Here is a 16,608-nt window from a genome sequence, read left to right as displayed (position 1 = left end):
CCGGGAAATCACCTCTCCCATTTGAAGAAATGGGGAAATTAGGTAGATCAGGCACCCTAGTGTCCATTGGGAGTATTAAGCTCTTCTGCTGTGAAAAGAGCTTTTGGGGGATTTGACTCCTGAGGGGCTCCAAATGGATGTGGCTTGTAAGAAAGGTCCCTGGTTATAAGAGTGAAGTGTGTAGGAGTGCGGGTCTGGCTGTGGGTGTTAGGGCGATGATGAGAGGGCGGGGCTGCGGGCTGCGGGTCTGGCGGAGCGGGTCGGGGGCCTCTCACCTTTGCGGGCCTTGTCTCCCGGGATGTTCTGGACCCGCAGCCGTTGGTCCAGGATGTAAAGCATCTCCCCGCCCAAGTTCAGGAAGAGCAGCGGTAGCGTCCGCACCGACATGGTGCTGGAAACGAGCGGGGCTGGTGAAGAGCCCCGGCGTTAGGTAGCCAGTGGCCTGGAGGCCAGGCCGCAGCGTCCCAATAGTCTGGTTGCTGGGGCAACGCCGCGACGGGAAAAGCTAGCCAATCAGAAGGCGGTTTGGTGGGAGGTGCCCTGAGGTCGGGCGCTAATTGGTCTGGGTGGCGGACCCTCCCGGGGGGGCGTTGGTCGTGGCTGGAGAGCTGTGCTTCTGAGACTAGGTCTTTCCCTCGGAAAGGCGAGGGCCGGTCCGGGGCATGGTCTGGGGGTGGTTTTGACGCAGCCAGCCCGGAGCTCGGGACCCCGGCCGCTGGCGCGGGGCCTCAGGTGCCTACAGGAGAGAAAAGCCCAGGCAGAAGGGCATTAGAGCAGACTTGGGTCAGACGGACCTGGGTTGGAATCACGGCTCGTGTTGTCTTGCTGTGTGACTTCGGGCAGGGTTTGAGCCTTGGCTTCCTCTTACGTAACATGGAGTTGGCATTCACATCACAGGGCGGCTGAGAGGAATCAGTGAGATTGTGGAAAGGCCCCGAAAGCACTCAGTAAAAATAGTAACTGACTTTTGTTTTAGATGGGGGAAGGATCAGAAGCCCTGAGTCGTTTGCATCGCCTCCCAAAAGTTTACTTGAAGTGAAACCCCTCCTGGTTTCATACTCCATGAAGCAAAACGGTCCCGTCCGTCCCCATGTGTCCGGCTCCCCGAGGATGCGCCCTGGGGGCTCTGTGAAGTTCCCTCCTCGACGCTGTTCCGAAGGCTTCCCAACCATTTCTTTTTTTCTTTTCTTTCCTTTTTTCTTTTCTTTTTTTTTTTTTGAGACGGAGTTTTGTTTTTGTCGCCCAGGCTGGAGTGCAGTGGCGCGATCTTGGCTCATTGCAACTTCTGCCCTTCAGGGTTCAAACGATTCTCCTGCCTCAGCCTCTCTAGTAGCTGGGATTACAGGCGCCCGCCACCATGCTCGGCTAATTTTTGTATTTTCAGTAGACACGAGGTTTCACCATGTTGGCTAGGCTGGTCTGGAACTCCTGACCTCAAGTGATCTGCCCGCCTCGACGTGAGCTATCATGCCCGGCCCAACCATTTCTCTTTGAGGGCAGCGACTCCCTTCTTCACCTCCACCTTGAGCTCCAGGATTACTTTTTGCCATCTGCTGTACATTTGTACTCTGATGAACAACCATTTCTGTAAGTTTCAGTACTTCCAAAACCTACTAATTATCTTTCGGAACCTCCAGCTACTCAAACTTGAAACTTGGGCCTTGGCTTTCAAATCTGTTTCCCTGGGTCCTTACCAGTCATCATATTATGCTTTTTCCTTCAATACCTTTTTTTCATTCATCCCTTCATTTGTTTTTCTGTCTGTATTGCTATGTTCCTCTGTATTACTGTTCTTTTCTCTTTTCTACCCTGCACTGGCTGCTAAACTAAATGTCAGAAGACATCAGTTTTCTTTTTTTTTTTTTCAGACAGAGTTTCACTCTTGTTGCCCAGGCTGGTGTGCAATGGCACGATCTCAGCTCGCTGCAACCTCCGCCTCCTGGTTTCAAGCGATTCTTCTACCTCAGCCTCCTGAGTAAGCTGGGATTACAGGCATGGGCTAGGCCACCATGCCTGCTAATTTTGTATTTTTAATAGAGATGGGGTTTAAACATGTTAGCCAGACTAGTCTCGAACTCCTGACCTCAGGTGATCTGCCCGCCTCGGCTTCCCAAAGTGTTGGGATTACAGGCATGAGCCACCGTGCCCGGCCAACATCACTTTCAACATGACACATCCCTTTAGTGGTTTCCTACTGTTTGCCAGATCACAGTCTTGATGCCTTGGCATGGCATTCCAGGCTCTCCACTGGCTCCAGCTCTTTTTTTTTTTTTTTTTTTAAAAAAAAGATGGGGGTCTTACTTTGTTGCCCAAGGTTGGAATGCAGTGGCACCCTGGTGGCTCACTGCAACCTAAAACTCCTGGCCTCAAGTGATTCTTCCACCTCAGACTCCTTAGTTGTTGGGATTTCAGGTTACAGCCACTATACCTCGCCAACTACCTTTTTAGAGCCATCTCTTGCACCTGGCCACCTCCTCTCCCCCAGTCCAGTTGAACTCATCAGCAGGCTGCCTCTTCCTCATAACCACACCACTGGAAAGTCTTGCCCTGCCATAACTGAGCTCAAGTCCTTCCTATATTAACATTCTCCTTCCATCTCATATCCCTGCTAGTCTATTTTCCTTCCTTTCCTTCCCAGTGAAGTGTTTTGAACGAGTTGACAACACTCACGACTGGAACTTCCTTAACATCCTCACTCCCCACCTCATTGCAACTGGTATTATGCTCCCTGAACCTCACTGAAACTGCTTCACCATGAATACTTTTTGGTCCTTCCCTTAACTGATATCTCAGCATCAGGATTATACAGTATCCCATTACTGGAGGCCCAGGGCTTTGTTTAATTTGGTTATTTTGCCTGCTCTGTGCTCTGTTTTAAAAGGGAATACAGGCCAGGTGCAGTGGCTCACGCCTGTAATCCCTGCACTTTGGGAGGCCAAGGCCGGCGGATCACTTGAGGTCAGGAGTTCAAGACTAGCCTGGCTAACATGGTGAAACACCGTCTCTACTTTGCCAGGTGTGGTGGCGCACACCTGTAAACCTAGCTACTGTGGAGGCCAAGGCAGGAGAATTGCTTGAACGTGGGATGGGGAGGTTGCAGTGAGCCGAGATTGCACAACTGCACTCCAGGCTGGAGGATAGAGCAAAAACTCTGTCTCAAAAAAATAAAAATAAATAAATAAAAGGGAATACAACTAGGATAGGAATGTAATAAACACCTTAGCATCATTACTTCATGTTAGGCCTTCATGCATTTTTGTTACCTGCCTTGCTCCTAAAAGCATTTGAGTTTGCTATAGTGTAGACTCTTCCCTTTGCTTCTCAGACCTTTTTCTTGGTCCCTAAGCAGTGTGGTATAGTGAACAGGATATAGGCTCTGGAGTCAAGACAGAGGCAGCTTTGAATCCTAGACCTTTCTCTTCCCAGCTATATGAATTTGGACAAGTTACCTAACCTCTCTGAGTCTCAGTTCTCTCATGACTCATCTCTCATGGCTAAAATGAGGATAATTAGCCAGCGTGCAGAGTAAAGGTGGCTGTGAATATTAGATAATGTGCTTAAGGCAGCAGTTAAAACAATGCCTTTTGACCAGATGCAGCGGCTCACGCTTGTAATCCCAGCACTCTGGGAAGCCAAGGCATTTGGGAGGCCAAGGATTGCTTGAGGCCAGGAGTTTGGGTAACCTGGGCAACATAGTGAGACCCTGTCTCTACAAAAAATAAAAAAATTAGCTGAGCGCAGTGAGCTTACACCTATAGTCCTGGCTACTTAGGAGGCGGAGGCAAGAGGATTGCTTGAGCCCAAGAATTTGAAGTTAGTGAACTATGATCACTACTGTACTGCAGTCGGGGCAACAGAGCAAGAGCCTGTCTCTAAAAAAACAACCAGCCAAACCAACAGAAACACACAAATGCCTTTGTAGTAGGGCCTGATCCATTAAAACGTGTTCCTTTTCCTTTCCTTTCCCTCGGCTAGCCCCCTTAACTGTTAGCACCTGGCCCTCTGACACAGTACCTCCAAGCAGCTGTGGCCACTTGGAAGTCCTGCCCCATTAAAGGCCTTCCCTACAATTCCTGGAAGTGATATCTGAATAGTGGATCTTCAGTTCTGAGCCTCTCATTTCTGCTTCTGCAGACACCCAGGCTCTGTTCTACCCCTACTTCACCTTCTCCTCCAGCTCAGCTGCTCCTTCTTAGGCTAAGCTCTCAGGGATCATCCTTCTCATCCAGACATGGCCCTTTTTTCTTATACACTCCATCCCTGTGCGGTTTCACTTATACCCATGGGTTCAACCACCCAGCAACTCGCAAACCTCTCTAGTACAGACCTCTCTACTGAGTCCTAGATCTAATCTTCCAACTACTCTTTGGATAGCACTTTAACACACCTTTCTCCTTTTGGTTTTCCTCAGTGGCTTCCCTTCCCAGAGTGAGGTCCAACGTATTTCTCCAGTGTTATGGGCCAAATGTGTCCCCCACCAAATTCATATGTTGAAGCCCTAACTCCAATGTTACAGTATTTAGAGATGGGGCTTCTCAGAGTTAACTAGGGTTAGATAAGGTCATGAGTACAGCCCTCATGACGGGATCAGTGGCCTTGTAAGAGGGTGAGCTCTCCCCAGTACATGGACCAAGGGAAAGGCCATGTGATGACATTGAGAAGGTGGCCTTTCCAAGCTAGGAAGAGTCCTCACCTGAAATTGAATTGGTTGGTACTCTGATCTTAGAATCCCCGGCCTCCAGAACGGTGAAAAAATGAACTCGATAAAAATCCTCTGAAGTCACCTGTAGTATTTTGTTATGGCAGCCTGAGACACCCAGAAAGCTCTACATCACCTGGTATTTACCCACCCCTCTGATCTGATGTCTTCTATTCTCTTCGTTCTGTTTTAGACACACTGTCTTCCTTAGGTTCTTCAGACATACCAAGCATGCTCAGGCTTCAAGGCGTTGGCACTTAACTGGTATAAATGGATGGGCTTTATGGGGAAGAGGTTATCCGTAACTCCCTAGAATTTATAAGCAATGCTTTGCATATGTACCGTTTCCTGGGGATAGGACTTGTAGTTTTGATCAGATTCTCTATGTGAACACTGACATCCCCCAGCCCCAGTACACTGCTGTGATCTCTCCTATCTACCTTCCACACAGCTGTTGCTTAACTATCTAGAACACAGACGTGTTACTACCATCACTCCTTCAGTTTTAAAACTTGAACTGTCTCCTCACTCCCTAGTGGACAGTGTACAATCTTCTCAGCTTACCATATAAAGCCTCTCACACCAGCTTCAGCTTACCTTTCAAGGTTTATTTCTCATTCTCCCCGTTCTCTGAACACAGCATGTCTCTCTAGACTTCCTTGCCTTTGTACTTGCAATTCCTTCTGCCCAGGAGGCCTTCCCTTTCTGTCTCTATATAGTGAACTCCTACTCATCCTTTAGGACCCAGTCCAGAAGGCAGCTCCTACAGCAGTTCTTCCCACCCAGCCGGCCACACTTCCATTTTGCTGTCACGTGCTCTGTCTTGCCTCACTGACACACGTCACCTGGATGACAGGTACTTGTTTGTATGAGTATGTGGGAAGCATGTCATGAGTGTGTGTCCTCTGGTGGGTGAGGCAGGGACTCTGCCTCAGACAACTCTGGAATCTCAGAGCTGAATGAAAGAATAAATTCCTCCTCCTCGTCAGGCCAAAAAGAGCCCCATCATCTCTCCTATCATTCTTCAAGACAGACAGAAATGATTAAACAGAATTTATTGGCTGTCTTTGAGTGTCTCTGGTTCAGTGTTGGCAGGGCTGTCTGGGTTCCTCTGCTTTGCTTGTTTTTGGGCTGCTGCTGCAGCCTTTAAGGCTCTTTTTTCCTTCTTCAGCTTTTGAGTCTCCTGGAAAACCTGGAGGTGAAAAGGGACAGAATAAGACCTTGTAATCCTGTGCAAAACCTCAGACTTGGAACAGGTGGGGTGGGAACTATCTCCCCCAGATGGTAACCCCAGCCTTTCTCCATGGGGTTGGTGGCCTCCTGTGACCTCCCTGGATCCATTCCAGGGCCTGGGACCAGTTCCATGCCTCTAACAGAAACAGATGACCCCTCCCGTCTGCTTCCTCCATCCCAGTTCCTGAGTGGGGCCAAGCAAAGCAGCAATTCTGACTCATACCCGAATGCACAGAGCCTTCTTGGTCACAAATCGGCGGTGGGCTCTTCGGTAATACAGAGGGGGGAAGGTGTACTCAATCCCCAGCTCCCTGCAGATCTTCTCAAAGGTATCATAGTTGGTGTTACGGAGGTTTTTGAGCATCTTTTTCCTCTGGTCAATGCTCATCAGCAGATAGCGTTTGTGGGCTTTGTCCTGTAAGAGATTCGCATTACTTTTAGTATTATATAAGTGTTACTATTGTTTACAGTAACAAACAATGGTCATTTTATCATTTCATTGAAATTTCTCAGTAATCTTATGCAAATATTAATGCAATTCTGAGGGAGGTATTGTCATGTTATTCCCATTTTACAGATGAGAAAACAAAGGTTTAAAGATGTTATCTGATTCACAAAAGGTCCTTAGAACTGTGAGTGCTGAGATAGGGTCTTGAATCTCTATCTATTGGTCTGACTTCAAATCCCATGCTCTTTCTCCTACACCACCCACTCAGACTCTCCACAGCTTAGCAAACTGTCAGCTGGGGTAGAGAGGAGGGAAGGCCTTGTGCTCTTCCTGGAAATGCCTACCTACAGCTGGCTGCTGCCCTGTGAGGGACTTCTGCAATAGGACTGCTGTTCCACACCCCAAATAAGCGAAACTGTGATCTCTAAGAAGCAGGCTCCAGGGAACACTGAAGTGCCAGGCATGGTGCTGGACTAGTCTGTATTCACAATCATGTGTTTATTAAAAATAACAGCATTGGCTGGGCGCGGTGGCTCAGGCCTGTAATCCCAGCACTTTGGGAGGTGAGGCAGGTGGATCACGAGGTCAGGAGATCGAGACCATCCTGGCTAACACGGTGAAACCCCGTCTGTACAAAAAATTAGCCGGGCGTGGTGGTGGGCGCCTGTACTCCCAGCTACTCAGGAGGTTGAGGCAGGAGAATGGCATGAACCCGGGAGGCGGAGCTTGCAGTGAGCCAAGATGGCACCACTGCACTCCAACCTGGGCGGCAGAGAGAGACTCGGTCTCAAAAAAAAAAAAAAAAAAGAAAAGAAAAAAAGAAAAATAAAATAACAACGTTTGCCTAATTACAGCAGCTTTGTGCCAGACACTGTGCTGAGATATGGTATAATGGTTAAGAATATGGCTGGGGACGGTGGCTCATGCCTGTAATCCCAGCACTTTGGGAGGCTAAGGCGGGCAAATCATGAGTCAGGAGATCGGGACTATTCTGGCTAACAGGTGAAACTCTATCTCTACTAACAATACAAAAAATTAGCCAGGCATGGTAGCACGTGCCTGTAGTCCCAGCTACTCAGGAGGCTGAGGCAGGAGAATTGCTTGAACCTGGGAGGTGGAGGTTGCAGTGAGCCGAGATCGCACTACTACACTCCAGCCTGGGTGACAGAGCGAGGCTCTGTCTCAAAAAAAAAAAAAAGAATATGAGCCTCGGAGCAAAACTGTCTTGTTTCAAAGTCTCAGCACATCACCTCCCAGCGGGTCTACCTTGAGGAATAACTTAATCACTCCATGACTAGATTATTCCTCATTAAGATGGGAAAGAAAGACAGTCATGAAAGTCAAAGAAGAAGATGCATGCATGTGAAGTATTTAGCACAGGGCCTAAAGACTTTATATGCATCACACTGGCTATTACTATTATTTCACATAATCCTTGCAATCCTGTGAGCAGGTATTCGTATGATCTCCATCTTACTGAAAAGAGAACTGAGGCTGAGACCTGGCTAACATCACACAGCTAGTTAAGTGCAAGTGGCAGAGCTGGGATTTGAACCCAGGGCAATCTGACTCCATTCATGCATTCAACAAATATTTACTGAGCACTCAGCATGTGCCAGACATAGTGAACATGCTCTAAAGTTTGTGTTCTTAACCCCTGGTGACACTCGGCATGGTCTTGTAAGGCTCCAAGTCCTCTGGAGGCAGGAGGGAAGCATTTTTCCCACAGGAGCTGAGGGGTGGTCACTCTGGTGCTACAGCCCACTGGCTTCTAAGCCTCCTTCTCTGGACCCAGAGCCCTTCCCCTCCAGACCCCTTTCCCCCAGGCTGCTGCTGTTTAACTGTGAATGACGCCCAGAGTTTACCTTTCGATGTTTCTGCATGTGTTCTTCATAACTGCGGATCTTGACGGACAAGGCAACAACTGAAACCACAAACCACAGAGGATGAGAGTTGGGCACAGAGGAAGGAAGAGCCCAGGCCTGGGTTACGTTTTAAGAACTCAAGGAATAACAATCACCAATGCTCTGTATAGCTCTCTATAAATCCCAAAGCACTCTGAATTTCAAGATTTCAAAGGCTTATCTTAGATGTTACCTTTCCTTTAAAAAGCAAAATCCAAGGAAGGGACATCCCTTAATATTATAAAGATGTCATCCAAAAATCATAGCAAATAGCATTTTTTTTTTTTTTTTTTTGAGATGGAGTCTCGCTCTGTTGCCCAGGCTGGAGTGCAGTGGTGCAATCTCAACTCACTGCAACCTCTGCCTCTCAGGTGTAGGCGATTTTCTTGCCTCAGCCTCCAGAGCAGCTGGGATTACAGGCGCCTGCCACCAGGCATGGCTAACTTTTGTACTTTTGGTAGAGACGGGGTTTCACCATGTTGGCCAGGCTGGTCTCAAACTCCTGAATTCAAGTGATCCATCTGCCTCAGCCTCCCAAAGTGATGGGATTACAGGCGTGCGCCACCATGCCCAGCTGCAAATAGCATTCTTAATGGTAAGACTAGCCATTCAATTAAGGAATTAGACTAGGATACAATGCTATCATGGTTAACAATTCAACATTGTTCTAGAGGTCCAAGCCAATGCAGTAAAGTACTCTGGCACAAATAAGATTCTAAAACTGTCACGGGTCTACTCCTTGCCTCTCCCCTTCCTGCTGCCACCATTATCTCCATGCTTTAACTAATGAATTTTCAGAATTATCAGCTCCCACTTGTCTCTCAAGAACCCAGGATATCTTTCGTTCAGGCATCCTCTTGTTTAATTTACCCCCTGTACTCAAAGATGGGAGCAAAAGCAGAAGCTGGCCCCAAAAGAGGCTGCACGACAGCAGGCCCTTCCCAGTACACATATTGAGTTCTGGGAGCACTGCAGAAAGTGCAGTGGGAACCCTGACTCTGACCACATGGCTCCATCACGGCAACTTAGGTGTAGAGTGGAATAACACAGAAAGATGGGCCTTGGTTCCTGAGAGGTTCTCTAGAGCAGACACTATGCTAGAAGCAACTGGCATTCAGAAAACTGACTACTAATGGAAAGGCAGAAGTGACACCTGTGGGCTTGGTGTGGTGGTCATGCCTATAATCCCAGCACTTTGGGAGGCTGACGTGGGTGAATTGCTTGAGTTCAGGAGTTTGAGATCAGCCTGGGCAATATGGGGAAATCCTGTCTCTACCAAAAACAAAAAAATTAGCTTGACATGGTCGTGCACGTCTTTGGTCCCAGTTACTCGGGAGCCTGAGGTAGGAGAATTGCTGGAGCCCCAGAAGTCGAGCTGTAGTGAGCCATGATCACGCCCGCCACTGCACTCCAGCCTGAGTGACAGAGTGACACCCCGACTCAAAAAAAAAAAAAAAAAAAAGAATCAAAACCTGTGCTTAAAGAGGACCCCAGTCCAGGGTCCTTGCCAGTCCAGGTCATTTGTTCCTGCCAACCTGGGAATTTCAGTAGTGATAACACAGAAACAGGTGAGGAAAGATAAGCAGACCTTTTGTGGCCAAGCTGGTCCCTAGCCCAGGGCCTTCAGCAGGGCAAGGGAAGCTGAAACTCATCTTCTTAAAAGGGGCTATGGAGGACCCTGGAGTCCAGTTCTCAGTGGGGTTTTAGTATCCAAGATGAACTCACCAGACTTTAATCCCCGGCAGAGGGAGAAGAAAAGAATGAAGGCAGGAGGGTGGAAGAGGAGGAGGCGGCTGTAATATAGGCCAATAGCACAGGAAAGAAAGTGGGCAGGCCCTCTGCAGGTCCACTAGTCTACCTCAGTGGGCAATGAAGAGAAACTGCACCCAACGAGAGAGGGAAATGGTGGCGCTTTTCACTCACATCTAATGAGGACTACTGCCAGTTCCAGCCTGAACCAAAGTAGGAACATTATCCCCTTGGGAATGCAAAATGGTGTCTGTCTGGCACATGAGGGTTCAGTAAATGTTAGTCTGACTATTATTTTTTTATTTTTGAGACAGTCTCGCTCTGTTGCCCAGGCTGGAGTGCGGTGGTGAGATCTTGGCTCACTGCAAGCTCCACCTCCTGGATTCATGCCATTCTCCTCCTTCAGCCTCCTGGGTAGCTGGGACTACAGGCACCCCCCACCACGCCTGGCTAATTTTTTGTATTTTTTTTGTTTTGTTTTTTGTTTTTTATTTATATATTTGTTTATTTATTTGAGACGGAGTCTTGCTCTGTCGCCCAGGCTGGAGTGCAGTGGTGTGATCTTGGCTCACTGCAAGCTCCGCCTCCTGGGTTTAGGCCATTTTCCTGCCTCAGCCTCCCGAGTAGCTGGGACTACAGGCGCCCGCCACAGTGCCTGGCTAATTTTTCGTATTTTTAGTAGAGACGGGGTTTCACCATATTAGCCAGGATGGTATCGATCTCCTGACCTCGTGATCCGCTCACCTTGGCCTCCCAAAGTGCTGGGATTACAGGCGTGAGCCATCACGCCCGGCCAATTTTTTGTATTTTTAGTAGAGACGGGGTTTCACCGTGTTAGCCAGGATGGTCTTTATCTCCTGACCTCGTGATCTGCCTGCCTCGGCCTCCCAAAGTGCTGGGATTAAAGGCGTGAGCCACCACGTCCAGTCTAGTCTTACTATTATTATCACACATCGTGAGCTTTAGTTTCCAAGGTGTGTTTACATCCCCTGGCTGCCTCTCACAGTGCTGCCATGAGGTGGGTAACATTACCTCTGCTCTGCTCTCCCTTATTCCCCCATTTCCAGATGAGGAAGCAGGTGCTCCAAGAGAGGGTTGGTGACTTACGCAAGCTCACACAGAGGTACAAGGTCCAACTGGGCATTGACTCCAGCATCAGAGCTTGGGATACAGGGTCCAGTTTTCATTGCCCTAGGTCCTTCATATCTCTCCCTTTCCCAAGCCCATGTGCATGTGCTTGTGGACAAGAGCCCTAGATCAGGTCCCAGCTAGCAGGCTTCCCTACACCCCCCACTCCCCAAGGGTCCCCGACCAACTTCGAGCCTCCAGGGATCTGGTGTCCTCCGGGTTTGCATCAATCTTCTTCATCAACTGTTCTTGCTTCATTTTTAGCATCTCCTTCTGTTGAAGAGACAAAGAAAATTTGTGGAGTCTCCCACCCTCTGAGAACTAGCCCTCTTCCCCTCAAGGACCCTGGCTACAGTTATAGCAACTAGGGCCATAAGGCTCAGGGCCTGACTTCACTCTGCTCACTGTGGCCTTGACCAACCACATGGCTGTCCACATCCAGGTGAGCCCAAAGCCAAAGCCACTGACAGGGGAAATGACTTGTTGCATGAATGTCCCCAAAGCTTGCTCATTCATTTATGCTCATTCATTCATTCATTCACTGAGCACCTGTTTGTCAGGTGCTAGGGGTATGGTGGGGGAACAAAAGTGTCCCTGCCCTGAAGATGCTCTGTCTAGGGATATTGACAAGTGGACACAGAATGACAATGGGCTAAGTGCTGTGACTGGAGAAGCATGAGATGCGGGGTGCTAACCAGGGTAGGAGGGAGTCCCAGAGGAGAAGACTGAGGGAGGCTGAGGCTTGGCAAAGGCTGCTCACCTTGTTGGCCATTTCCAAAGACAAGAGTCTTTTCACGACATCATCAACCCTGTGGAAAAACCACAGCAATGAGACAGACATAGGAAGGAGACTGGGAGAGGAAAACAATGCTGGTTCATTTTAGTTTGAAAAGCAAAGATGATTGAAAAATTCCTTCTGTAGCAAATGAATCTCCCTGGAGGTGGGGAGCCATTTCTCAGAAATTAAAAGTCAGTGTGGATCTGGCTTGCTGGGCTGAAAACTATAGAAATTGGGGCTGTCAGCTCAACTGTTTCGGTCTCATCATAGGGAGGCCAAGGAGAGGATTTCCATTTTAGCTACAACATGGTTCGATCTGTTTTGAGACATTTCAAGTTAAATTGCACAGTGGGAGGGACTGACGAGCTCCCACCACACTGGACAGGAGCTGAGCAGAGGGCCTCTGGCTTTGGTGTCAGTCAGCCCTGGATTCAAACTCTAGCTCTGCCCCTTAGAACTGTATGACACCGGGCAGCTTGAAAATTTATAAAATGGAGACATACAGCTTTTGTGAGGAACAAGAGAAGAGATTTCTACAAAGACCTGTGAAGTATGTTAGCTCTTTGGAATCTAGTGGTACAGGGTGTTCATCTAGAGTACAAAAAAACCCCCAAGTAGCCGAGCTTCATGAGTGCCATCTGCCTTGCTGACCACCCACCCTCACCACACCTGGGCCCCTGCCTCCTTCTAGATCAAGCTTCAGCTACAGCAAGCCAAGTCTCAAAGCCACTGTCTTTCCCACTCCCCGACAATCCTCCCAGGGCCCCCTGCCTCCTCTACTAGGTTTCTTCCTGCTTACTTCTCAATTCCAGGGACATTCTGGTAGTCTTTGAGCAGTGTAGAAGGAGGTGGGTCATCATCCTGCCCAGGCTGGGCTGTCAAGTAAATATGGGGATAGAAAACACCCAGAGTCAACTCTCGCTGCCCACCCTCCCAGACCTGGCTCTTCTCACCCACTCTCCAACTCCAGAAGGGACATCCAGGGTCTCAAGCAAAGCACTGCATATCTCTGGGCTCAGTTTCTCCTCTGCAAACTCTGTGGGCACCTGCTTTGATATTTCATGCTAGGAGTAGGTGGCTTTTCCCAAGACCCTACACTGTGCCTGCACCTTTCACACACCTATCTGGCTCTACAGTTCTCAGATCCCCCACTAGGATGGGTCCTCCTGTGGACAGGATAGAGTTTGACTCCTTTGGAATCCACTATAGTCTGACCCATGGCTCAGCCTAGACTAGGCACTCAGCAAACACTTGCTGGCTGACTGCATGAATGAATTAAGGGGGTTGAGGAAAGGCAGCTAGCTGTACGATGCCTGAAATGTAAGCACCAGGTAGAGATCACAGGAGAACCTCAGTCTGGGTGTGTGCACCCCTGCTATCCCTTGGAGATGAGAAAGAGGCATAGGGTGGATGGACTTATTCTCTCCAGTCAGACCCTGCTATGCAAACAACATTAACGGGCCTCTTCTGTTTGTAACAGCTCAAGTTGGTTCTGATAGGGAGGCAGAAAAAAAAATTATATTACAAACATATTAATAGCAATAAATTCTACTTATTTTTTGTAGAGACTGGGTCGTGCTATGTTGCCCAGGCTGGTCTTGAACTTCTGGCCTCAAGTGATCCTCCAGCCTTGGCCTCCCAAAATGTTGGGGCCATGTCCAGCCAATAATTTCTTTTTCTTTTTTTGTTTTTTGAGATGGAGTCTCGCTCTGTCACCCAGGGTGGAGTGCAGTGGCATGGTCGGCTCACTGCAACCTCCACCTCCCAGGTTCAAGCGATTCTCCTGCCTCAGCCTCCTGAGTAGCTGGGATTACAGGCGCGCACTACCACACCCGGCTTTTTTTTTTTTTTTTGTATTTTTAGTAGAGAGGAGGTTTCACCATGTTGGCCAGGCTGGTCTCGAACTCCTGAACTCAAGTGATCCACCCACCTCGGCCTCCCAAAGTGTTGAGATTATAGGCGTAAGCCACCGCATCCGGCCCCGGATAATAAATTCTAATATATACTACTAATATGTTTAATTGAGCACAGTGTTAAGGATGCTTTTCATGTATTATCGCTGAATCCTAACAATCCTTGCAAATGGATACTTTCACACTCATTTTAGAAATAAGAATCAGAAAGAGGAAGTACCTCTCCCCATATCATTTACCTAATAAGAAGGATCTTAACTACTACACATACTGAGTTGCAATGGGAAACTACATCCTGCATCTCAGAAGCGCAGACACAAAGTGCCATACTCTAGGTAGGCCTGGGTGGTGCCAGCCATGCACTCCCTCTGGCAAGCTCATTTTCACTCATTCACCTGTAAAGCTCCTGCTTCCGCCCTTAACACCTCTCTCTCTCTATACAGGCAGCAGGCCTAGGGCTTTGTATAAGGTAGACGTGAAGTCTTTTGCTCAGGACCTCTGGCTCACCCCATCTAGTGGCTCTAACTCGCCACATCGGTCCCCTTACCCACCCCAGCCTTCCAGGAGGTCTCTCTTCCGCCCCAAGTCCCACCTCAGGAACTCCTACCTGGTTTCTGGATGACATATCCGCGCGCGGCCTGGAGGAGGAGACCTACGCAGAAAAGAGAAGGCTGAGGCCCATCTCCTTAAATAGTCCACCCTCAATTCCTTTCTGGGCCCCTCGCATTGTCCGTCCGCCACGGTTTATGGGCTTCTGAGCCTAACCGCTGCCCCATTTCTTCCCTACCCCTTCCTTGCCTCTCACACCTTGTTTCACCTCTTGCGCAACCACCGCCCTTTCCCCCTTATCCTGACCGCTGTACATCTCCCCTACTCCTGTGCTTCCTTATTCCCTATCGCCGCCGAACCCTGTTTCCCTACGCCCGCCGTCCCATTTCTCAGCTCCTCACTTCGAGGCTGCAGGCCCCGCTGGTTGAAAGGAAACCTGGCGCTCCCACCGCCCGGCAGCCCGAGGACTGGCGCCTGGGTCCGAATCAAACTCAGCGCCCTCCACGCGACCCTGAGCATGATGACCTCTAAACCCCGCGGGGCCCACGCTGCCGCCGCCGTTCCCTTTGCGGCGCGGGCCGGGTTATATGGGCGCCGCCATGCTGGCCCAGGCTCGATCAATGGAGGCAGTTGCAATACCGACGAAGACGAAGACCGAGAGAATGGATTGGCCGGCGGAACTCTGATGACACGACGCACGGGGTGGAGCTCAGAGAGCGGGTTCCCGCTGCGCGTGATCGGGCCGTGATGGTTGTGTGCCCACGTTTAGCAGTGTGCTGCGGTGCTGTATAAATTCTAAAATGCCACTTTTTGGAGGGCATGCATCCCGTCCTTAATCTCTCAGTACATTCCTGGCCCTCGGGCCGGGGTTATTGTGGGAGTTCCATGGTGCCTGCGGTAGCCTTCTACCCCCAAGCCAATCCCTTCTCCACCCCACCCCTCAGTCCCTTAGTCAAGGATGGGACCCTGTAAGAACTAATACTGGATTTCAGCCGTGTCTCTGGCAGCCTGGTAGCCTGGAGACTAAAGTCGTTGAGTTTGGAATCGTACAGCCCTGGTCTGGAATCCTAACTCAGCCATTTACTCAACGTGTGATCTTGTGGGCAAGTCACTTAACCTTTGTGGGCCCTGTAGGGGTAGTAATAACAATATCTCTCTTTTAGGTTGTTGAGAGGATTAACTGAGGCAGTTGTATGGAGAGCACCTGGTATATAGTGAGCATTTAGTAAATCTTAACGGTGATGTTATTTGTGAAACAGTGGTGTAAGGGTGAATACAAATTAGAAGAAAAAGAGAATTTCATTTTCCCTGGAGCAAAAAAGGAAAAGACTCCTTCTTCTCACTTTTCTGAAAGCATTTACTTTAGAAAACTTGTAATTGTGAATACTTTTTCTACTGCTTAAAAGGTAAATAAACCTCTTGCCAGTTTTACAACCCCGGAATGTTTTTCTCAAGGACCTGGGAGCCAACTCTTTGAAATGTAATAATTAAGGAGGATAGTGCTCTCTCTCTCTCTCAGTTCCTGTGGGAGAGTAGGGGCCTAACTTCAGTTGGTGCCTAGCTCTTAGTTGCAACCTACCCCTTTTCATAAAGATAGGGGAAATCGATTTTTCCTTTGGATAAAGGCAATTAGCAGACACAGGTGGCTTCCCACTTACCAGGTAAATTTAGAGTGGGTGCCGCCACGTCCTCTTGCTTGAGGACCAGTTGTTGTTTATCTTGAGAAAATGGATACAATAAATTGTATTCACTTGGCTACATAAAAGGGTAAGATTTTTCTCTCTTTGCAGTCTCTTTAGTGGATCACCAGTGTATCACATTCTGGTTTAATGCTTATTCAATAATACTGTTTTCTTGCTTTTTTACCCTTGTGAAGAGGTTTTCTGGATTGGCAGGGGATTTTGTCTTAAATTATATTTCCCCAACAGTTTTTTCCAAAGTCTCTTCACCGTGTCCCACCGCACTCTGTCACTCCCCCCATGTAACCCATGCCACTGTGCACTAAGGATCGGTTTTCAAGTCCCCACCACTAGAATGGAGCCCTCTGAGGGTGAACTGAGCTGAGTCATTTGCATATGGCCTAGATGCTGAGAGCTAGCAGAAGGAAGGAAGGGAAAGGAAGGAAGGAAGGGAAAGGGAGGAAAGAAGGAAAAGGGAGGAAGGGAGGAAGGGAGGGAGGGGGGAAGGGAGGAAAGAAGGAAAAGGGA

At 48.8% G+C, this 16,608-nt stretch overlaps 2 protein-coding genes across 3 annotated transcripts in view; both read right to left on the bottom strand.

The window, feature by feature from the left end:
* The window catches only part of OSCP1 (organic solute carrier partner 1), a 30,558-nt gene extending 30,069 nt beyond the window's left edge, over window positions 1-489 (bottom strand). For both annotated transcript variants that reach the window (XM_007979383.3, XM_007979384.3), the window contains exon 1: window positions 276-489. In XM_007979383.3, the coding sequence (XP_007977574.3) occupies window positions 276-387 (112 nt within the window). In that variant the 5' untranslated portion in view covers window positions 388-489. The remainder of the gene's footprint in view (window positions 1-275) is intronic.
* Window positions 490-5,739: 5,250 nt separating this feature from the next.
* Window positions 5,740-15,056, bottom strand: MRPS15 (mitochondrial ribosomal protein S15). Its single transcript, XM_007979382.3, has 8 exons — window positions 14,803-15,056; window positions 14,460-14,504; window positions 12,739-12,814; window positions 11,922-11,970; window positions 11,350-11,434; window positions 8,246-8,304; window positions 6,156-6,347; window positions 5,740-5,891 (listed from the first exon to the last, which is right to left on the bottom strand). Exons 1-8 carry the CDS (start codon window positions 14,918-14,920, stop codon window positions 5,754-5,756), a joined length of 762 nt encoding a protein of 253 aa, XP_007977573.1. The 5' UTR covers window positions 14,921-15,056; the 3' UTR covers window positions 5,740-5,753.
* Window positions 15,057-16,608: the final 1,552 nt, after the last annotated feature.

The sequence above is a fragment of the Chlorocebus sabaeus genome, chromosome 20, assembly GCF_047675955.1.
Source record: "Chlorocebus sabaeus isolate Y175 chromosome 20, mChlSab1.0.hap1, whole genome shotgun sequence".
Lineage (NCBI taxonomy): Eukaryota > Metazoa > Chordata > Mammalia > Primates > Cercopithecidae > Chlorocebus > Chlorocebus sabaeus.
The sequence above is the reverse complement of the archived record's forward strand: the minus strand, read 5'-3'. Positions and strand labels throughout refer to the sequence as shown.

Coding starts and splice junctions, on each gene's coding strand:
- MRPS15 (XM_007979382.3), bottom strand. CDS start 14,920: ATGCTCAGGGTCGCGTGGAGGGCGCTGAGTTTGATTCGGACCCAGGCG. Junction 12,815..14,459: donor ATATGTCATCCAGAAACCAG/GTAGGAGTTCCT, acceptor TTTACTTGACAG/CCCAGCCTGGGCAGGATGAT. Junction 11,971..12,738: donor AATGTCCCTGGAATTGAGAA/GTAAGCAGGAAG, acceptor GTTTTTCCACAG/GGTTGATGATGTCGTGAAAA.